The sequence below is a fragment of the Ooceraea biroi genome, chromosome 12, assembly GCF_003672135.1.
Source record: "Ooceraea biroi isolate clonal line C1 chromosome 12, Obir_v5.4, whole genome shotgun sequence".
Classification (NCBI taxonomy): Eukaryota; Metazoa; Arthropoda; class Insecta; order Hymenoptera; family Formicidae; genus Ooceraea; species Ooceraea biroi.
The window spans coordinates 9,613,064-9,637,627 of NC_039517.1; the positions used below are offsets into that span (position 1 = coordinate 9,613,064).

General features: G+C 43.8%; 1 protein-coding gene across 8 annotated transcripts in view; it reads right to left on the bottom strand.

The window, feature by feature from the left end:
- LOC105282205 (tyrosine-protein phosphatase 99A) overlaps positions 1-24,564 on the bottom strand; it is a 257,242-nt gene that overhangs the window by 46,028 nt on the left and 186,650 nt on the right. For all 8 annotated transcript variants that reach the window (XR_003407329.1, XR_003407328.1, XM_026974292.1 and 5 more), the window contains one exon: positions 20,081-20,204. Coding sequence is in view for 6 of the 8 variants with exons in the window: in XM_026974292.1 (XP_026830093.1) it covers positions 20,081-20,204 (124 nt within the window). In the remaining 2 variants the exon portion in view is untranslated. The remainder of the gene's footprint in view (positions 1-20,080; positions 20,205-24,564) is intronic.

Here is a 24,564-nt window from a genome sequence, read left to right on the forward strand (position 1 = left end):
AGCGCACACAATGCACCGTCGTATCAAATCTGGCCTAGGTGGCCGGCACCGTTCGTAACCGGTTCAAACATACACTGCCGGGGGAGGAGAGAGAACCCTGGACCGACTGTGCGGCGCGCTATCAGGACCTCCGTTTCGCAACTGCTCTAATAACGTATGGCCAAGAGGGAAACCCGCCCGCTCGCTGCCTCTGCTGCTCTGTTGTCCGCATTGGTTCCCGTCTCGTGTGTGCGAGAGATTGCGCGTACCTGTACTCGCGTACATATTAACGGTGTCCACGGCACACAGCTCGCCCGCCGTGTATTACGACACGTAATTTATGCCGGTGACCAGCGTGACGCGTTATCCCGGGGATTTGACGAACCATCGCCATCGCGTCGCACTCTTTCCGCGATAAGCGAGTTGTTGGCGATCGTTGACGCTTGCACGGTACGAGACGAGACGTCGTGTCGTCATTACGCTGATTGAAATAGACGTGCGAGACTCGGTTAAAAATTCAAGCGAGCATAAGAAGTCGGAGGATTTTATCGCTAGATAAAGTCGCAGAAGGTCGTGATGTTTTAATCAGAGCCAAACTCTCATCGTCGTCGAAATTTATTTGATGGTATTTATACGGCAGACGGACATTCCTGCGGGTTGTTGGAGCATAATTTTGGCAGTCAGTTTTATCTTAGGCGGAAACTTGATTAGGGATGCTCATCCGATCTCGTTATTCTCGCCGGGATAAAGCGCTCGACATCGCCACGCATCGCCGAGTCTATATTTTTCTCCCGCCCGTTGTCTGACTATAGCGTGGACTTTTTTCCCTCGCAAACATTGCTTACGCTCGCAAACGCGTGTTCTTTTTCTTCTTCACGCGCCATTCCACCGGAACGTGTCCGATTCGATCGCGAACCGCTTTCGTGAACCGTCGAAAGAACTCTCGAGGATATATTAAGGGTCCTTGGAGCGTTAAGGCTTCTTCCTGGACAACTGAAACGATCCGCGGCACGGTCACCGCCATTCGACAACGTCACGCTCTCATCGTGAGATATTCGTGGAGGAAATTGCCTTTCGCGACGTCACCGGATCGAGAATCGAGCCATCGATCCTTTCCGAATTGCGCTTCGAGTATTAAGTTCTCCTTTATTTATTTGTCGAATTAAAAGACTACAGATTCGAGATGAATGAGAAATTTTGGAAAATTTCTTATGAAATATATGATCTAAAAAGCTCGAGAAATTAATTTTTACTTGTTAAATCTTGATCCTATTGGTTGGACAAGGATCCGATAAATATAAATATTTTTGCCTTGTTATGCATCGGGACAAATTTTCGCGAAAACGAACAATTCGTTACACCTCGGCCATTTGTCTTCCACTACATTCGCGTGACTTGCGCGTCGACTCGACGACTCTCAGCGTCTAGTTATTATTCACGTCTCGTGGTTTATTACTCGTGACACCGTAACGGTATACGTTCGTCACGATGACGACGACGAAATAAATTGAAATAAGCTGGATGAGCGTAAAAACTTTACGTGAAGAACGAGCAGGGGATTCTTTGAGACGTGCGCGCGCGGACCGATCTTCGCGTAAAAATGGAGGTGTTGCGAGGGACAAAAGTCGTTCGCCGTTAAAAGCACAGACCGATTCTCAATTTCCAACGGCAGATGTGATATTCTAGTAAACGAGGGCCGGGATCACAGAGATCCACCACAAAAGAGAGATTCTCTGCTGTTGGTGGCAGCGACCACCATCGAAGGCGAGGAGGAGAGAAAAGAAGAGGCAATGCGTGCGACGGAAGAGAAAAAGGGATGATGGCGAGGGGGACGAGAGCGGATAGGGGTGGAAAACGAATAAAAGTTTTTCGATCCCAAAAACTTTTTATCGCCGGTTGCTTTTACTGTATTTTTTGTCGCGGCAGTAAACGAAGCTCGATTCTTAATAACGCTGGGATGTTCTATGATATTGTTATTGTGCCGAAAATATCGTAGCGTCGAAAGGTTTTGGACGGATGAAAAACTCGCTCGGACGCGCACGGGGCTCCCCTTTCGATCGTTATTGCCTCGCGCTATCGTATCGCACAATCGTAAATGCGCTAACACCCGCACCCATTGTCGGCCGTTTTCATTGTTTTCCATTAAATTATAACTGCTGGATTATGCCCCCTACCTTTCCGTGCTCGCGCGTGCACGCGGATGGAAATTACATCAACGTTTGGTTACGATGGAATAAATTAATTCTTAAATAGTGCAATAATGCGCTAACTGAATCTTTCTTTTTTTTTTCGTTTTAATCGCGTTCGATCGCATTGAACGTGGCGCTATATAGTTTCTGAGCGAAATGCATCAATCATTGAAACAAGGTAACTGTGTAAGATGTGATTAACGAATAATTACAGAGTAATTAACGTCGTGTATAAGTAGGATAATTACTAAATTATTCACGTTTATTAATATACAGAAATTATTGAATTATGCGCATTAATATGCAGAGATTAATGCTTTTGCGACATGATTTTATAACTTTGAACTTCAATTAGCGTGAATATTGAAACAATATCACGAGCTTTTTCAAAGCACGGATGCGAAGTTTCGTCGCAGCGGTGAACACATTTCCATGTGACGGGAAACGCGCGGAAACAACGCGCAAAATGCGTGTCACGCACGCCAGGTCATTTTGACACCTATCGGTCGAATGAAAATCATTATCGACGTTTATCGACGAAGCGCGGATGTAAATTTGTTTAACGAAAGGTAAACGTCACCAACTAACCGCAACACTGCGTTATTAAAGGTTTTTCGGTGCGGTTGTGGCTGCCAGAGTATCGTGTTTTGTCCATCGACCGATGACCATTTCAATGAAAAGAGTAGGACAACCCAAGATTTGTCATTTTTGCGGGACTAATGTTTAATGAGTTTTAATGAGTTTATTTATCTTTTATCAAATTATTACGAGCAGCGAGTTTATTCCATAAGTAAATATGAGAAATATTTTTGCTGAAAGTGTATATGTAAAATGTATTTAATAGGTAAAATAATGATAGAACTTCATTTTATTCTGACAGTATAAATTGGTACGAATATTACAAAATCCGCTAATTCGTCAATGTTGTTATATGTGATTATGTCATAATTGTACAAACAAGTGAACCAACATGTAATATTGACATATAAAAGAAGCTTTGTTAATGCAATGTGAATTACAAACTTTTGTAGTTGATGTCGTGTATTTGTCCGACAAGTGAATTAAGAAATTGTATTTCACAAAATATAAAATTATTCGCGGGATGTTAAATACCGTGGGACGAAATATCGATATTAATTGACGTGGCATTAACGACAAATGATTTTTCCCCGCTCCATATATATCGGAATTACGTCCGAGTTATTGGGCAGAAGATTTTATCGATGAATTAGTGCGCGAATTATTGTCGCAATTGCGACAGATGCGGGAAGAGCATCGATTGTCGCGAAATTGGTTAATATTCGCATCAGATTAAAAAAAGCGCGTTTGGTACACTCCCGCACAATTATTCTGCGACGAAGAAAAAACTCAATACAATTACCGTTTGATGATCTGCAATCCGAGATGCGACATTCGATCCGTTCCCACTGAAATACGCGCATGAAACGCGATGAAACTGCGACAGTTATTGAGACGATAAATGTATTAATGAGAGATGGATGCAAATGTGTTGTGTCTGCCGTTATCAATCAAACAGAATTAAGATGCTTTTGACTAAAATCAGACGACGGCAAATAAAGTTAGATGCTGTTCGAATTGAATCAAGCGGCTAATTTTGGTAGATGCTCTTCCTTTTCTGGTGTTATCACGTTAAACCCGATGAAACAATTCAAGCGTTGACTCGAGGAGCCGAATATTTGCAAATTCGCATATTCACCGCGTGTCGCGACGCCGATTCTATAAATGATTCAGTTCGCCCACGTTGAAATATCGATCGAAGACTATTTCGATGCATTTCCACGTCCGGTGCGTCGATAGCGTGGCGGGTCCATAAGTCACCGCGGAACTAAATCGCGCCGGATGTCATCATTTATGTAAATAGGTTAGCCACGGGTTGTTAGATCCATAATACTCTTCGAGTGAAATCTCCATATGAATATTGCACATTAATGTGCGCTATACCGGGGCCGTTCATATGTTAATATCTTTACCGCGAGTAGGCGCGGGGCAGATGGCGGAGCGATGCGCAAATTAACGCTTCGAGACGCGCAAAAATCACCTGTCTATGCCGTCCACCGCCACGCGACAGCGACCGCTGATATTTGCGCCAGTTCGGCCAGTTTGGAACTGTCCCGTAATTAGCATTTGCCCTGACGCCGCAGAGACCGAAAAGCGACCGTTAACGCACTTCGGCCTTCCCTCATGCTCGTCCAGATTGATTTATGATAATGCGTCACGTCGCTTGCGGGTAAGATCGATTTGCTCCAATAAGAATCCATAATTGAATCTTCATCGTTATTTTTATAATCATTATTTATTGCTTTTTATATCATATTCTTCTGTCGCGCTGGTTTTCGGTCGCAAATTCGCAGGACGTTAATAAATAATTTTCATAAATTTGATAATATTCAATTAAATTAATAAGAGTCAATTTTATAATGCCCTAAAAGGACATTTCTTTTTTATTGCTGAAAGGCCTCGTTCAGAATTCGACGATAAGTTAACATTAATCGCAATGGTACACAAACATAGGGTAAATCAATTAAATTTTCCTTATATAGGGAAATGTTCCGGAAAGTAAATTACATTCGAAAAGCATTAATATACCCCGTAATTTAGTTTCGTCTAACGAGTCGTTGATTAATCACAACTTCGGCGTGATCCATAATATTCTCATTATTCTAGACGACCGGAGAATTTCGAGTTGGGAGAATTTTAAATATTTTCCCCCGCCGACTGCACGGCCCGCGAGCCGCGTGTATACTCAGTCAAATTGAAACTCATTTCATTAAAGGAGACCGTCAGACGCGAAATCGTTAGGAATTTCCTTGGCGGAGTTTCATACCCTCGAGCTTGCTATCTGTCGCGAGAGCCTAAGAAGGAGTTAATTAAAACGGTGCGGAAGTATGGAACGCGCCATAGACGAATCCCAAATGCTCGACATTATCGCTGATATTGCTTAAAGAAACAATTGATTAAAATTGTTCGTTCCTACGGGTATCACAATTAAATTACAGTTTATTGAAGATTTTCCCATGATGAGAGATGCATCCGTAGGCTGCATTATTTTTTGCGTCAAAAGCTAATATCGTATCGTGAGACACAATACATCGTTTTATAATAAAAACGCAATTTCGGTATACGACGTTCGGGTCGAGTGGGTGCTTCAGAATTGTAGAGCACGGTGCAGCAAGCTTTTCTTTTCGGTCGTTAAGATATTACGTGTGGAGGAATTGCGCACTTCTCAGCACTCGATAGACCAGTAAAAGCCAGTAAGTGTATTTGCAAAGCGGGCCACCGGGAGGTTACGGCTCGGCACTCGCAATAAGGGCGAGTTCGATCTCGAGAAGAAGGAAAAGCGGTCTTTGTGCGGGTGCAATGCTCAGACTACAATCGCAAAATGCACTTTTCGTTTCCTTATACGCGCCATCAGTCGCTAATAAATATCCGTAGGACCGGCAAAGCGAGCGATGTGGACGTGTCGAGATGCCGATGGAAACGAGTTGTGAAAATATCGGAAAGTCCCTATACAAGCATCGGTACTTTAACAGAAACCAGGGGGAGGAGAGGGGAATTTATGCATCTGCTATGCGATTTTCGAGAGGCGAATTTGATCGAATTCAAAGAATTTCCTTACATTTCAGGAGTGATCGCGTGCAGATGCAACGTCCAATGAAATATCCATTGTGAGAGAGAGATAAAGTCGTCATGATTTACGATGATCTCTCAGTTTCTCGCCTTTTCAAATCACGCTCTCTGACTGGTTTTATTCCCGAAGCTTTTCCTGTTACGCGTGCGGTTTTCTCCGCGGAGAATATCTCCGCGATGGTTTAAATCAATGCTCCCGCAATCAATATACGTCATCGTCGTGTAATAATCGTGTAATAACAAGAGACCTGAGAGGCGGTTTATTCCGCGATGTTCATTATCTCGGATGTCTTTGATGACAGCACTGTTATCGTCAGTCGCATGATCGCTGAATGACTGCAGACACAGCGCAGAAATTTCGCCTTTCCTTCCTTTCGCCGATATTACCCGTGCCAGTTTTATGCTTGCGATACAAGTCGCTTCCACGTAATAACTACATGGCTTCTTAATCTGTCAAACTGTCGATAAAGAAGTGGGTCGCGATCAAAAGAACCAACTCCTGCGCAGCCCCCTTGTCAATTTACTGAAATTGCATTTTCTTTGGACACTGATATAAAAGTCCGACACGACAACTCACGTACTCGACAAGGAAGACATTTAATTAACGAAAAATCTTGAGAAGTTTCGATACGAGTAATTTAACCATTTACGGTACCACAAGTAAGGAAGATTTATTAACGTACCTGATACATAACAGAATGTATTACATCGATCGATCGATGTTACAAACGGTCACTCGTTCGCTGGTGAATTGTCGGTTATGCAAAATAGCGGTTGTTTCGTCGTGTAAGACAAAGATATCAAAATGCAGCGTCGCGAAATTTAAAGTTTAATCGAAAGCGGCCGCGATTGTGAGCTCCGCATGCAAACTAAATATTTACGAAATATTTGCTTGATCCAGCGTTCGCGCGCGATGCGGTACGTGTTTCGCTTGGTCGAACAACTTCTTGCTGGTCCCGGGTAACTTGGGTGCTACGTAGGCGCGCAAATAATAGCTACACGAGCGTCCCGTGACGAGCGTGCAATCTCTCTTTGTAATTGAGAAGCCGCCGCGTAGGTGTCTTGCTGGAGGATTTAACGGCAGATCGGTGTTAATTATTCCAATGTGTACTAATTGCTGATTCGGTGGATTATCTGGTTATCTACTCGGGCTGGCTCGCTGTCCCCATCGCCTCGCCTTACTACCGCGTTGTCTTCCCCTTCCTCTACAAGCTTGCGGCTTGTAGTAATCAAGTGCCGTTATCATGCCCGTGTAAATTTAATGTAATATGGAATCGCGCGCCATTCCAGGGTCATGATTTGCCTCAATGTCGGTATCCAACTCCTAAAAGTACAACGTTATAATTACATCATCAAGTGTTATTCGACTCGAATTTCAAGTGAATTTTACTACGCTTTAGCCAAAATTTCTTTTGTGTGTTAACCGTGTGTTAGCGCATATACGTAACGTTGGAAAATTTAGCAAACTTTATGGAACGTTGAAAAATATATGAATGACTTTGCGTTCACCATCGAGCAAACTTGGATAGAACAGCTTGATTAAAGTACATACGCACGTTCGTTGAGCAAATGCATGCGATATGTTTAAACAGAAGCGTCGAAAAGCGATTACGGTGCGTGAAAAGCGGCGGGATAATAAAGTCTGGTATTAAAATCACCGCGCCGACTGGTCTCCCGGTGGCACAGTCAAAGGCGGTTTAATGATAATTAATAAAAATGTAGGTAGATTAACTCCGCGTAACGAGGATTACCCCGGTCGCAGTGCCGTTCGCAGTGTTATCGGTTAGGACGCGATTTAAAAAATTAACCCACTTTGCTAACGAGCGGCCGAATGCGCTATTAGAAATTCACCTAATGAGGCCGGACGACGTATCTCAACGACGAGAATATTCTCTGATAATAGCGTCGCGACCATTGCCTGATCGTAGAATTCCGACGATTTAATAATTTTCTATGATCCAAGCTGAAACTGGAATCGAGGTTCTGATGGAAATTCAAATTGAAATTAGGAGAATAATTAAAATCATTGTAAAAAGTAACGTCGACACAGCTGGGTAGCTCCTACGCGTGCGATTTAAGGAGTTCGAATATGCTCGAATATCGCAATTAAAGATTGTGATAGCAAGTACTAATACGGCAACCGGCATAAGATCCGTAGCGAACTAATCTTCTTGGATTTATAGACCAGGCTGATAGCGTTCTCGTTTTCCTTTCACCTTAATTCTAACCTCAGCCGCTCATCCCGGGGGTTGCCATGATATTCCACGAGCATTTTTCCATTTCCACCGTTTTTCACTGGGTCCACCCTTCCCTCGTCCGTTCCTCTCCATTTCCGGATCGCATTAAGCCTCCAAGCCCGGCGCACAATAGAATTTAACGTGACTGTCGTTATCGATCTTGCGTAATAATGGCGAATACTGCTACCTATTCTTTTAGCGAAATTACTTATTTCGCTTTTCTCCCTTTATTTATGCGCGACTTATTCCCCCCTGCAGTTCTGCCATCTTTTCCGCACCCGTCAGCCACAGTTCGCTGCATTATAAAGTCGATCGCGGCATTCCGATTAAGCGAGCATCCAGCGAAATCACCGTATATCGCGTGTTCGCTATACGCGAGTTCAAACGTGAGATCTATTGGTCCTGAGATTAACCGCCACCGGCGTTTCTTTTCGCGATATCAATCGCGCATCAACCGCCACCGCGACAATCGGAATTTCATTTACATTTATAGACGATACGTGGCTCGCGGTTCCAGTCGTAACGTTATGTCGGTCGACGCGGCGACCGCAATTGCGCCGCGGCAAATGCGCGCGCCGCGTGCGATGTCGCTCGTTAAAAATTGAATCTATTTGCGCATTCGAGCTTGAAATTCAAATTCGACGAGAAATATCCGCGGACGACCGGCCCTGACTTTCCGGCTATAATCGATATATCCATTGAACGTTGATCTGCATGGTCGCTGATGCAGTCCCCATCATTCGCCGCGGTCGGTCGATCGGCTCCATTTTACGGGGAGAAATGACGCCAGAACCGAAAATATTACATTACGCGGTATTCCGGCAGATTAAAAGTACCGGTTCGGCGGTCGAAAAAAAAGCAGGCTGCGTGCACCGTCACCTTCTATTTTTACAGAAAAGTTCGGAGCACGAGGATCGTCGTGGCGTCGTTAAATAAATTAGCCGTGTGCGCACCGTGGCGTGGAGTGCGAAATGCGTATCCGCGGTAAGCGACCGAAATTTTTCAGAACACCATGGAATTTTTCATTCCGCTGGTCCAGTCGTGCACGATTGTCGCGCGTCGCCACGTGAACGTGATGTTCTCTCCCCCTCCTCCCTCGAAAAAGATTTTTTGGTCACAATAAGCATGTAGTTTCGTGCATCTGACATTACCTCTTCCCTTTAATAAGAATTTTTATTTCAAGAAGAACCGTATCTCTATTGAGAGATCATAGTGCCGCCAAACGGCACAACGTGCATAACGTCCGAGAGATAAGAGCAATTTGTTGCACGCGTACGGCAAAGTTCTCCATTTCCCTTCTCTCGTCGCGCTTAGTTCCATTTTCGTCGGTTTATCAGCACGAATACGTGCGTCGGACGCCCGTGTTAAGTACAACGTGCGCCACGACAACGACGGGGAATCTTAATTAAATTTTCCTTGTACACTCATAATTACAGGATATTTAGTATCCAGTGTTACGAGTGGAAACAAATTAATATGGTCGCGGTAAACAGGAGTTATATCATTGCGCTCGTCTATTTCACGTGCGCGCGACGCATCTTACGCGCGCCCGAGAAGACACTTTTTTCCGAGTTTTTAACTTTCCGCTTCGGAAAAGATTCTGATGGAATTGCCGTCAATGATGCCCGTCTTGCCCGGCCTCGCGGAAATTTCGAATATTGACGAGAGCAAGATCTCCCGTGCATGCGACCGCGCGAACGCGGTTAGAAAGTAACGCGGCGGTTTAATCTGCGCCTCGAATGGATTAATCGCGGAAGCCGAGCGATCGAGGAGACGGTTTCTGGTTGCTAGGCGACGGAGTATAGTAGTTAGGATGAGCGTGAAAGCCCCTGTGTCCGTAGTCTGCTCGCTAAAGTCTGGAGCCTCGTGTCCCTTAATTCTAAGCTGCCTAATCTGAAACGCTACGAGTCAGCCCGGGATAATTAAACGTTCGCTGCATCCTTTGCGTATTTTTACTTTTGTGAGCTCGCGGCCAAATCAGCAAATGCGAAAAATATTCTCGAAGCAAGCGTATTTTCTCTGCGACGTTTAACTCGATATTGAAATCGAGATATAACTGTACATAACGAGAATATCAAATGCTTTTATATTTTTATTATATATCAATTATCGTTAAATCGATAGACCAAGCGCTTATCTCTACAGATTATCATCGACTAAAGTAAAGTTGCATTGGAAATACGATTAAAGCAGTCGGAAAATGGAGCAGAAAAAAGCTACATTTTTTATCACTCGAGACTACGATCCTCGATTTAGGATTTAGGTTGCGATAATGATAATACTGATTTTCCCGTCAGAATGCCACAATAACGCGATGTAATACGTATTGTTTTATGCAGCAAGCATATGGACGTCACGAAGGAAACGCCCGGCCAACGGGCCAAATAATGAAAGATCTCGCGTTATTGCACGTGCCACGCGAGATAAGGAGATCCGTGCGGCAGTATCGCATTGTTTCCTCCGATTAGCGTCGGTACCGGTTATTATCGTTATACGGCGACGCGTAGATACGCAAGGCGAGAATTAACCGACGCGGCGGATCCGCGAGCGCGAAAGTCCGACCCGGCCTCGTTAAAAACGCATAACTTTGGCGGGAAGGCGAGAGGACGTAAATTCCACGAGCACTAAGGGAAACGAGATAGCGAGCTTATGTCGAGCGGGTCTCACGCGAACACGGGAAGCGGGAGATCGAAAAAACGTAGCGGAAGTTACGAGAGGGGTTGGGGCAGAGGGACAGAGGGGCAGAAAGGGAGAAACGGCAGGGCGCAATCCTGTGGGTTACTTCCAGCACATATTTCCGTGTTAATGACAATTATTATCCGGCGGACATGGCAACCTAGCCTAGCGTGGTTCCCGTGCGTGTGTATGTGTGAGTTCCGCAGATAATTATATTATTTCCATCGTCTGACTCGTGGTTCTTTTTCGAAAATGGTAGTTACCGCACGAGTCCACGGTGCATCGATACCGACCATTACGTTGGTAAATGAGATTACGAGGCAACGTTGCTGCAATTGATGTTAATGTTACTAAGCTACGATTAAGATAAAAGAACGGGCTGTCGCCATTATTTAAAAAAATCATTATATCTATATAAAATGAAGATTTACAGCATAGTAATAAAAAAGTATAGGGGAAAAGGAAGTAACGATATAAAGAAATAAAATCAACGGAAAAATATCCGTCCGAGGAAAACGTCGTGTCGATTATTAGCTCTGTTTTGTCGTTTCCGTAAAGGGTCTCTTGCTTTATTGGGCAAATATTATTTACACTGAGCGTTATGAAGCGTCTCTTTGTGCCAACGTGAATCACTGCAGCGACTAATAGCTGCTGGTAGGTCGGTCTGTTTGTCAGATTTTCATTATGCCGTATACTTGGATACCGTGGATAGTTTTTTTTAAAGGTTCTCGGTTCACCGATGATCATAATCTAATTAACTGTACAACATATAATCGGGCAATACGAGAGGCCGAGGGCAATTCGAACTGGTATCCCGAAGGAGCAGATAAGACCGTTGAAATATCGACAGCAGCTGAAGGGTGTATAGAGGCCGAGACAGAGGGATAATCCTCCGGAGAGCTTCCCGCCGCGGAGCTTAACCAGTCAGAGATAATCACCGTAAGGCAGCGCCGTACCAACGGTAAAACGGTATCGACGTCGACGATCGTCTCGAATTTCAACGAGACCGCGATGAAGATTCGTCGGCGCGTCCTTCCCTCGCTCACGGCCTCGTCCATCGCCGCGAAGGATACTCGATCCCTTTCCCTGTTCAGCTCCACTCCAAATGGCAAATGCGACGGCTTCGTCGGTCGGACACTGTGATCGTTCCACGTGGACCGACTTTGAAAACTTGGGCAAACCGAGCCTAAGAATCTCCACGAGAAAGAGAGAGATTCGTCAAGTATCTTATTCGCGGATAATCCGCCGAGATTAATGCGGGCGAAACATCGTGTTTCGCAACTTCGTTGAAAAATGTGCAGTCGGGAGAATGCAAGCGATATAACGATAGTAGATAATGGGTTTAAGGCTTGCCTCGGATAGATGGGACAATAGTAGTTTCTCGTAATGCGAAGAATTGCTGTTCGAGAGAGCGGAGAGATCGTTACGAGAATGAGGAGAGATCTTCGATGTAAGGGCAATGTTTTAAAGGGTTTATTAATGGAGAAGAAGAGATTTGTCGTATTCAAAATATGGGAATAAGTTCTCTCTAGCGGAATAATAAGATCGACGATGGAACGATGGGACTTTATTGCCTTAACTCGGCAAACGAGATTCACCGACGAAACGAAAATAAATCACATTGCGTCGCAGACGGTCTAGCAAGGCACGAAGACGATGATAAAAGCCCGTCGCGAAATTAATTTCGACAACTCCGTCGAATCGCGAGTCGCATCAAGGATCGGCGGATTCTTTCGTTGACGTCGCGGCGCATGTGACGTGTTTCTAATATGCCGCTAATAAATCACTCGGGCGATATCGGGACGTGCGCCGCTTGGAATTTGTACGAGCAAAACCAGCAACGATGCATGCTCAGGCGCAATATAACCACAAGGCGCATTAGATTAACGGCGTCGGCACGGCAAATCGCCGGGTTTGCCCTTAATAGAATCTATAATTTTCATCTGAAAAGTTTCCTCGCATTAGACACGTTATATTATATTGTATGCACAACTTGACGTATACACATGAATTTCGAAATAAAAGCGTTTGCATTCGAATGCACGTTTTGTACCATATAATATTTCAAATCGAAATGATCAAAATATACCGTCGCGAGACGCGCTAAAGATTGCTCAGCGATAAATATTAAATGCGATTTGAATAAAAGTGCTCGTTGATCTATTTTCCTCGTGCACATTTCCGTCCAAAGGGGTTAAATGCAATAGTTGTGCAAACGCGCGCACTGCACTGTATGTATAATATAAAGGAGATTAAAATGGCGCTGGACCGCGTTATGATTCAGTATCCACACACAGCCGCGTTTTTCCACGGGCCGGCAATAACGAAGAGTTAATATACGGATTAATACGTTTGCGGGCCGACGGTTGCTCGCGTCGCGCCACTCGGCCATTTCGTGTCGCAGATATGCAAACGAATCTGGTCAAGTTGGCTTATCGCGTCATCGATTTTCGACCTGTATTTAGTGCCGCACGCTGATAATAAAGTCGATGACTCGATGATCGGAAAAGTCACACCGGATATAAACCCGTGCGCCGGCTGCCCGGCAGTTAGATAAACGCGAAAATCGACCTCGTGTGGACGTTTATCACATTTCTCGAGCCCCTTAAATCGAGGATATCACGTACGCGGCTAAAGCGGCCCGGAAAAACGTGTGAGAAGGCTACCTTTCGCTTTAACAAATCTCTTGAAGGCTCTTGCTGAATAATTCGAGGGCGTTGAGATACGCAGTGAAATACCTTACGAGTTCTTAATTCTATCTTTATTTATGGATGAAGATTGTATCAAATTAGGAAATTAGATAAAACATATATAAAAAATAGAGCAACCTTTAATTAACAAACGGTCCAATAGAACTATAAAAAAACTAAAATATAACTGATGAAAAATACTGAGTAATTATAGACCTCCAGACGAGTAAAATATACGAAAATTCAAACAGTTGTAAATAACTTATGAAATATAATATTCTATATAAATGTATGAGCATTTTTAGCATTTAGGATTTAGCAGACAAAGTACTTTCCAACATTTTTTTCGCATAAAATTTAATTCATATTTTTTGAAAATATATATAAATAATTCGCATATTATTAAATTTCACTATTTTAAATGATCCAAACTTCAGAGATATCCGAGAAATATCCGTATTGAAGCATATATTTGTGCGGGACCAGAAATATCGAAATTACTGGGAAAACCTGTCAGATATCCAGGCGTTCCACTTTTACGTCCCGGCGTAAATTCTACGACGGTAACCATCACGTCGGGGATGCGCTCGCGCGTGTGGTCGGTGTCGCGGCGTCGCTCGTGCGAAAACACCTTAAAAATCTCGGACGCCAGCGTGGAAAACGTGGAAGAGGATGGAAAGAGCGGAAGCGAGGATGGGACCGACCGTAGTTGAAACTGTGTGCGCGCACCGACCCGGCCGGCCAGTAGCGCGATAAAGTAGGCATTTAAACACGTCAAATAAATCGTGCCGCGGCCAATAAATCTCGGCGCCGTTCTCGGTCCGTCCGATCGTCCTGCATTTCGGAACGAACCCTTCGTATCCCTTTATGGCTGTTCGTTACTGCGTTAAGAGTGCCGTTAGCTTTTGCCACGAATTTCTCTTGCTCACCACTTTTTCTCGCTCGACTCGGCGCTTCCGCGCGCGTTCGCGCGATTTTTGACTTGGTTCTCTTTAGCGACCGTGAAATTGGTCAGCGTCGTGACTGTACGCGTTCCCGCATCATGTTCTTGCTCTTGTATCTCTCTTCCGTACTTTGGTTTTAAATCACTCTGAAAGATAGAGGGAGCGCGACGTCTCGGCGACGTCTTTGAGGAACCGTAACGAGAGAGGCACTCGGAAGCGCGCTTAATTAAAAGGTCTTGTTTATTCAAAAGGTTGACACTGCATGTACAAATAGAGACGTAGCGTTCCCCGCCGCGTAATTCGTCCATCTCTGTACCGCGATGAAACGGCGGTAGAGAAAAATTTGGCCACAATCTTACTGTGCTCCGTTTGGATATTTTACCTTTGAATGCGCCGCTTGCTCCGAACGCGCGATCAAAGCTTCAACAGCCAGAAACAGATTGGCAATCGAAAAATCATTGATCTATAATGATCGAGCAGTTCACAGACGATGTGCCGATCGGAATCACAGAAAGTGCCAGGCATCACAGAAAGAGCACTCGGCATTCGGCGTTGCATGCAATCCCGAAAGTTGTTATCGCGCGCAGAGAACTGGGCTAGATAGGTCCTGTCTTTTCCGCGGAGCGAGCCTCCGGAGGATCCAACCAATCAGGATTCTTATAATTAAGTTTTCTGTCTAATCTCGGGGCCGATTAGCCAGCGGCGTCGGAATGTGCAGGCCCGCGTACATAAACATAGCAATAGCGCGCAATTTCTGAAATTACATCTCGCCCAACGCCGGGCGAGACGCCTCGTGGAAGATAAAAGATTTGTGATGGAAGAGCGGAAGGATCCCCGTGAGATTCTCGACAAGGATCAAAATGTTTCCCTCTTAATCTCGTTCCGCCGCCTTGCATCAGTCTTACTCGCAAAGGCGCGTTCCACTCGTGGATTTTAATAACCGGACAGTTTCAACAGGAACGGAAACCGATGATTTTTCGACGATGACGCGACGATAATCGCGAATAATCTGTATGCTTTCCGGAATTTCGCACGGTTCTTGATTACAAGAGAAAATAAATCAAAAAACATTCCTGGTGAATTACGTGTATACACGCATAAAAATATCGCCGTCAAAATGCGTGACATACGACCGGCAAAGTATTTAAATTATATCGCGTTGTAACATTTTATGTTTCAATGCGCGCATTACATTAAAATGTATAACGTAATTCCAAAGTTTCGCATTTATATTATACATTTATACATTTTCAATTTTATACAATGCCGACGTGTTCTTCATTTTTCCGGAACGGGAACGAGTATCGATTATTCGTACCTGACATTGTTGAAATGAGATACGAGTAAATTTTCTCCACGAATAACCCACGTATTATGCCACTTTTATATTCATCAAAATATCTTATAACACTCTGACGTCAAATTTAAATATAAAGCAGACAAGATAGATCAAATTTATACATGTGAAACTGAAGATTATATTAAGCGCATTATGAGCTCAGTTACGAAGAAACGTTTATTACAGACAGAAGCGGGATGGATTATTAAATGTTTTCACGAGTATTTCTGTAAAAGACGACGGGTCTTTGAGAACACGGGCATCGAACATTGGTAATCGCTGTACGTAATATCACTCGCGACGGGATTAATCGCTTATCGGAAAACTAATCAAGTGGCGGTGCAGAAGTGTGGGTTATATGAATTAATCCGCTATCCAAACACATATACGTTATCCCGCGAAAACGTGACGAGGTCAACGTCGAAATTATATCCGCTGGGCGCAAGGAGTTTTTCATACGTTCGAGTCCTTAATCCGGCGTCAGCTGCGAAATTCGCTTCGCGTTGGTCGGAGTAACGGGGCGCCATGGGGAAGTTCGAGGCAGAAACGAAATCTACAGCGACGTTTCAGCGGCGTGATCAACGACGTCACGTATTTCACATTACCCTCACGGCGCTGAAGTACAGTTTACGGCTCAGGTATTAAGGCAGAGAGTTAACGTCGGCCGATTATGTTGGGTCGCGTTTGCGCCAGTCTTAATTAATCCTGCCCACTTATTCCGGACTTTCATGGTCGACTCGAGCTGATATGGTGCGTTTAATCCGCGGTCTTTGGTGAAAGAGATAACGTTTCGTCGTTAGCCTTCTTCGAGATCGGCGAGAGGGGGAGAGGGAGGGGTAGAAAAGTAGAACGCGGATATTTCCCTCCCACGTTAAATTAGCTCTCTGGCTGTTTTTTTTTATTGGAAAATATAGACTTCTATACGCGAAATGCATAACATTCATGATATAGTAACGTGGTCGCAGAATGGTAGCCTTTGTGCTGCCATTTAATCGTCGAATTTAATGAAAGTGTCCGACAAAAACTGAAGCGTTTCCCAGGCTATTATTCGTGCAACGTGCAATGAAATACTCATTTAACGCTCGTTAAATGCACGTTCAGCGTTCCCAACTTGCGCGTCGTTTGCCGAACCTGGGAAAAGTCCCTTTGGAATGAGTTTGTGCGGCGCATAGCAAGACGAGGGTGCCGATTCCAGCCGAAAATCGAGCCTCCTGTAAAGCCGCGAGTGCACATACATGTAAATACGAGACCAAAGTAATTAAAACTCATGAATCGCACGCGTGACTCGCGTGTAACCACGGACCACGGTACGGCTTTGCGTGAGATTGGAATTCCATTTTAATACGTTTAAAACAAAACCCGCCCCCGGAAGATTAAGTGAGAAGAATCCCGGGAAATTGATCGGCCGCCCACGGGGACATGTTAAGATCGATAGCTCCGTCCCGTCTAATAAACGCGGTCGCGGCATTTATTCCTGGCCACTTTTCTGATCTTACGGGGATAAATGATCGGTGACGTGGACTCGTGTGTACCGAGGGGGCGGATGAGAGGTATCGAGGCGCACTCTTCCGAATACGTCGTTCACCTGGGATGCACACGTTGTGTCGGCAAATTGAAAATGTGTTTCGTCGTGTGCACGAGCACTCGCTTAGGCTTCACAAGTGTTTTTCACCTCGAACATGCGGCGATTGATAGTGAAATGCGATTGATAGAAATCGCGAGGACGATTGCTACGTGCCAAAATCGACGCATCTCGTAAACTTTCGTAAATTATGTACAGATCAGCGCAACAGACTATTACGCGTCCTCTTCGTCTAACTCACGGGACGTGACTCATGTTCGTCAAGGTACGTTACATCGGTGAACTCACGCTAGGATTCGTGATATGGATGTAATTACGGCGGCCGGAAGGCGCGGGTCCGCGTGTCGACGTCATTTCCACCCGGGAAGATCGGTGAGATGCCATTGTAAGAGGGACCTCGTCAAAACGGCGGTTGATTTCCGGGAAGATTAATAATCTTCGAACGGAACGACTGCGCGGAGCCCTTCCGTGAGAAACCTCTCTCTCTTACTCTTCTCGCTCCTCTTCCACGGCTCAACCAAGTTCGACCGAACTTTATTATAAAACTAATATTTTCCAAGTTCTATGAGGTATTACGATAGTTTTCTGAAAGGGCCTGCCAGCCCGAGCGGCAAGGCGAAATGGTTCGCGGGGCGAAACTTCAATATTCGGCGACCATAACGACACCGACTGATATATTATTTCCTACAACTTCTGCTCCTCCGGGTTTTGTCTGCTTCGCGGCCGGAAGAAAGGGAAGAAAGCGCGTGGGCGACAGACTGGCGGTCGAGACGTAGCGAGAGAAAAAAAGGAAAATGGAAACTTGATTAAGAATTCCATCCGCTCGTAGTCTCGCACGAGCGTTCTATACTTCCAGGAGAACGAGAGAACCACGATGTTCCGCGTAGCGAGATGAACGAGCGGCAGTATGAAGATTTAATAATAAAAATGCACCGACCGGAGCGCTTTTTTTCTCCTTCAAAGATTTTGTAGCAAAAAGTTTCCGGCCGCGGGTCCATCGTTCAAATCAACTCTCTCCGATGGCGAAATTGAAACGCGATCGCACGCTGCATCGAACATATTAATTTCTTTGTTCGGATGGAAACACGAACTGTTCACAGTTGGCCAAAGTTATTCACACGTTCGTTGATGTAGATTGTAGACCGATAGAAAGCTGCCATCATCGATGAACTCACGCTAATCCTAAAGCTTGCTATCCTATTGTTCGAAATAGTATTATTAATTATATATTGCCAAAGTTTTTAATGTTTATAACGAAAAAGAATAGTTACTTTTACAAGAATGATATTTTAATTTAGAAATTTTAAGATGCCGCGATGTCTTCATATTCTCTTTCTGTATCATTAATAGTTAATTATAATAACATTAGTGTTTTCATAATAGCCATACATAAGAAGATCAATTTAAATCGGGAAACATTGATATTTTGAAATTAACAAAATCAAAATACTAAAAAAGAGAGCTTTTATATTTGCACATTCTTCATTCTCATATTTCTCACAGTATACTTGCAGTTCAGTATTCGCAAATGGTTTTTCATACTCGAGGGCTTGAAATTTGCTTACTCACTGAGAGACTAACGAAAATAATGGAAAAATGGATGAAGAGAAAACCGATTTTCAATGGCTTTACTTTTCTAGCAACCGATGGTTTTAAGAACGAGCCATAAATTTTATTTCAAAGTAAAATAGATTTAAAAAATGCGAGAAATAATAAATAGATATTTTTGTTTCGAATCCACGATTTCCGTATTTAGCAGCGATAATGTTGCGAGGACGTTAACTGTTTAATTTATTTAATTGTTGTTAGTATACAATATATGTATCCTACCTTTTACCATACATTATTATTTATATGCACGCGCGTACGTATAAATCTATTTTTCTATATTATTATCTTTCTTTTTATTATTCAACAAATAATGCAACTTTTGAACATTTAGTTTCATCGACGGTGTCGTAGCATTGGTCGTGTCGCTGGTGAAATTCACGGGAAAACGGAGGAAAGTCACAGGAGGAGCAGTGGGAAAGTAGGAGTCGGTCGCGAGGTCAAGGGACCGAGCGTAGCTAGGGACAGAAGGGAGAGATAACAAAACCGAGAGACGCGCGGCAGAGAACAAAGGGTGCTTATCGACACCGTGGTTCTTATCCTCGGTAATTCTTTTTATTTTATCCGTTTCTTCTTCCACCTCCTCCGCGAGAGGTCCTCGAATCGGAGACCGCTGCCGCCACCATAAGATAATCGGGCCAAGATCTACTCGGACGTGGACCGAGCCATTTCCGGACGTATCCTCGGGACCGTCCGATTTTTTTCCTATTAAAGATGTTTTTCTCCGGACAGAAAAGAAGAGAGAGAGAGAAACGACATTAATTCACTTTGGCGTAGCAATTTGCTGAACTTCCGCGAGAAAGCGACAGTAGCATGTCGCGGAAATCAACAGTAAAGTTTAGTGACTGACGTCACCACTGTCGTAACTTTTAAATGGCATTACGAGAAAGAGGACTCCGCCTTTAGTTGTTAAATCGGGTGAATTAATTTTTCACTTTAATCTTGGCGTCTCTTTGCATCTACGTCGAGCGCGAACTCGCGGCAAACGACGCGATGAACAAAGCCGAAGGGGAGTCAATTTGTCGCTTGTCGATTTTTCCCTCGCGTCGCCTTCCCCGCGTAAAGGTGACGATATAACATTCGTGATACCCATCGAAGTCGCTCGGATAAATTCCTAGCGTGAGATCAGGGTGAGACCTGAGTGTGATGGGGCGAGTTTTTTTGCGAGTCAATATTTAACGAACTTACCGGGTGTAGATGACGTACTGCGAAATTGGAGTGTTGTGGGAATTAACACCAGGTGCCCACGATATATTCACGGCTTTGGACGTGTAACTTATGACAAGCGGCCGTTCTGGTGGATCGGGCACATCTGAAAGCAAATTTTATCAACTGTAATTGAGATCTGCAATTCTCGTAACCGTGAAAATTGTAACATGCTGCTCGTCACGTCTCGCTGTACGAGCTACGTAAATTTTTGGTGAGCGCTGACTAAACGAATATACGCCCGTACAATACTCCTTCAACTACTTAGCGAAGACATTTTCAAGTAGTTAGAGCAACTGTACGTACAGGCGCGATACGTTTAAAGTATAACTCGCTTAAGTTTTTTAAACTAAAATTTATTTTGTCCAAAGTTGGAATCACGTAATTGATATTTTCTACAAGTACCCGTCAATATCGACATGGAACGGAAACACGTAGAAGCTCTTACATGGATTCTTATGATATCCATATTTTCGAAGCAATCTTCTTGTCACGGAATAGAAACGCTTCAAGTATTTCATTGATCGTATTGGCAGCTCCGCGTTAGACGTACATTTTAAATATTAAATTATTGTGTGCGCATGGATATGACATATTTATAATATTTAAAATATATTAAATATCATAATTAAATTAATAATTTATTCAATAGAGAACCTTAATTACGGACGATTTGTTCGAATAATATGGTTTATAAATTGAGATTCAAACTAATATAAAATGAAAATCTAGATGAAACAAAATTATTGAGATATTTAATATAAATCATTAAAGCGTTTTATGTTTATTCCTGATATGAACAAGAGATTGGTCTAACGTAGCGAATTCACCTGCTTGCGTAAACCAACTCGGCGTATTACAACAAATTCGAGTATCTTATGCGGCATGCAAGTGATGCTGTGTAATCATGAAGGTGCACCGCACCTGATCGGCTTTCCTCCGCTTTGACGGTTCAGTTATTAAGCCCCGGATCCAACTTTCATTAAAGAAAAGTCGATTGCGAAGTGGTAGCTCCGCGAGACCGAAGTGCAGCAGCCATATATTTTCATTATAAGCAAAATCGACCGCAGAATTATTGTTAATGTGAGGAACCTTTGAAACCGTAATTGAGAGAAAAGAAATAAATTCCATAGCAAGCAACATTATGCTAATTAAACTGGAACTACTTTCGGATGAAATGGGAAGTAAAGGAAAAAATTTTTACAGAACGAATTTAACTCGGGCGGAATCGAATTTCCGGGGTGAATCGGGCGAGTTTCGCGCAAATCACAATGCAGAATTTAATCTACGGCGTCGCGGGTTTAATTTACAATTTTGTTTGTCAAACGTTAAACGTGGCATCCCGCATCTCTCCGTTGTAAACGCGCACTCGGTGAATACACAACCGAGAGGTATTTTCACGAAACTTTTCTCGTCGAAGTCGCTCGCGGGGGAACGCCGATCACGCTCTCCGCGGTACGGCGGCCGCATCGGATAAGGGTCGGCTGTTTAATATGCACCGGTGTGCGGCGCCGCGAAATATAACATTGCGCGCACGTTGCATAAGATCATAAATGAGAGCAGGGACCTCTAACCTCACAGGATAGAGTCGTCATCCTTTTCTGACCTCTCTCTCTCTCATTCTCTCTCTCTCTCTGTTTCTTTGTCTCTTTCTGGATGCACCTTATCGTTGTCGCGTTGCGCGGTCACACTTCTTCTCTGTTTATGTCGGCCGTTACCGCACGTCGTGACACCCGCGCAGAAAAGAAAAATTTCAGATACAGAAATTCTGCCCCGCGGGTCTCTGCATCCACGATTTACATGAATATCCTGGATACTCTACGATAACCGACTCGATATATTAAGCATTGATATGACGATCGGAAAAGTCACGTTGTGTCGACCACGTCAATTTGCGCGATTCTTGCGTGATTAAACGTACGCTCGTCTGTGCAATCTATACTTGCTCGATATCGTTCAATACATGTTCAATACATGTGATTAAATGGTTCAATGTGGTTGAACGCCGTGCCCGCGACACGAAAAATTTTAACGGGATATTTTAATTTCGTCGCATTTATTCTGTTGCATTAGCTCGTGTGATTTTCATGTGATTATCTGCGTAATTAATACTTGCCCGATTTATTCTCGCCGCATTAACATGTACGATTCTTGCGTGATTAAATGTGATTAAACGCGCTTTGTCCGTACAATTCGCGTTCTATTTAATATTTGTTTTTGTTTGCACAAAATTTCTCAATAATATTGTATTATTACCGTCTTCTACAAAGAGTTTATCACGTTACATTCTCTTTATTTTAATGAAGCTATGAAGTTAATGAAGGATAACATTACATCTTGCAAGGCGCATGAATACATAAGAAATGTAATAAATATCCGCGGACCGTGAAAGTTGCTCACGAACATGAGTATTTTTCTTTACAGAGAGCTATGCACAGATCCGCTTTTCAATTAATAAAAAGATTCCTTATATTAAACTCTTGAATATAAACATGTTCTTTATATAATGTCGTCCAGCTTGCAATCTGCGTGCTGACGCGTACCTGCTTGCGTTTCCATGCCGGAGATGTACTAGGAGATCGACTAGGAGAAAATTCAAAGGCGTAGAAGCGTAGTAAATGAAATTCGCTATAAACGTAGCGGTCGTTCATGGATCTTTATTAATTTCACATAGCTTTTCCGGTCGATTAAGCAAAAAAGAGATGAGAGATGAAGAGAGATGCAGCCGTATTGCACACGAGAGCCGTATTGCTCGAGAGTAACTATTGGGCTTTTCTTTGCTCAATCGGAACAATACGTGAAACAAACAAGATCCGGCGAATAAACTCCTTGCCGCGAGAAAAACTCTCTTCTCGTAATCCCTTTTTTTATAATTTTTTCATATAATCGATTGACGTATCCACGCGTTACTAATTCATAATTTATTTGTTCGAATTTTTGCATTTCACCCGAGCTTTGTGCAACGCACAAAGGCGAATGTAAATGAAATGCGCGCTTTATGTTAATTTAATTTGTACGCTTTGCGAGTTTGGAGAAATTAATTATATCACTGAACGAAGTTTCATTTCTTACTGTGCCGTTTCGCTGGCCGCCGGAAGAAAATGTTTTCAGAAATCGTTTCTCTTTTCCATTACGCGTTCGTTGCGCCGTCTCATCGACTCTTATCATTTCCATTACGGCGAGGAAGCGCGCGATATTCAATAAGGAGAAATTAAAACCAATTGCTAGCCCTTTGCGTTAATTTTCGCCAAGGAACGCGGAGGTTACGGAAACACACTCTTCTCTCTCCCTGTCCCGCCTCTCTCCCTTTCACCGATCGTCCATTAATTCTATACCATTTAAACAGGCTACGCCGTTGCACAACCCTCCACCCTCCCGCTGCGCGTTGCGGCCTTTCATTAATAATTCATGCTTTCCGCTTTACGGGGTCAACAGTGGACGTTTCTTTATCCGTGCCGCAAGTTGTGAGCGCGTTGCGTTGCACAAAGCCACCTTGACAGACGTGAGGCAAAGTAAAATCGAGCCCGAGTCAAGCATTACGAGTCTCGTTATAGAGATTCTTCCACACTTGGCGTTTTGCAATATTCAAATGACTCCCTTTGGGCGGAATGAAGCGTTTATAAATATAAATAGAGCATTTAGACCCTTATGGTCACCGTCTCGTGCGACGACTGTGCTCGGCCATACTGCAACGTGAAATATTGATCGGTGTCTTTTAAACGATTGCGTCCAAAATTAAACGAAGTAGTAAAATGATGTCGTTTAACGAAGCGTTTAGTTGTTGAAACATTCCGCTAGTCAGTGACGACGGATTACGTTAATGAGATGTCACTTGTGCACATAATTTTTTAACGCACTCGGAAGAGCGCTCTCGTAAGAGTGTTCTTCCGTACTTCGTAAAGAGCACGCGCGAAATTTCCTACGTTAAATCCCTGCACCTAAGTGTAAACTGAGATATGCAGAATACGTACGTGAGGTGACTAATTAAATCTCAACGTAACGCGCGGGTTAACTCCGCTGAATTTACGCGGCAGTTTTTCTCAGCTAAAAACCGGCCGACACTCCCCTACAATGAGATTAATTGTTAAAAGTATTTCGCCCACCGGTTTCGGGGTGGCGGTGGTGCGACCGATACAGAAGGCTCGCTCTGTACGTGTATATTAGTGACGCGCATACCGGGCTAAACCGGGCGCGTGTGCACCGAAGGGACGCCTCTTACAGCCAGGTAGAATATAAATTCCGCGAGCGCATTTGCCGGAATTTACGAGCGTCATTTTAAGAACTGTTTTGCCTTGCTCAACCATATGGCTCCCACGTAAATATCTCTCAGCCCGTTTCGCCGTTAAAACTCAGTACTCGACCATTAACCGTACTCCCTTTCCGACTACTCGTGATGCGTGTAAGCTTCCTTTTCGCCGATGTCATCGGTATAATTAGCACTTTAGGTAATTGTGATAAGATTGGCG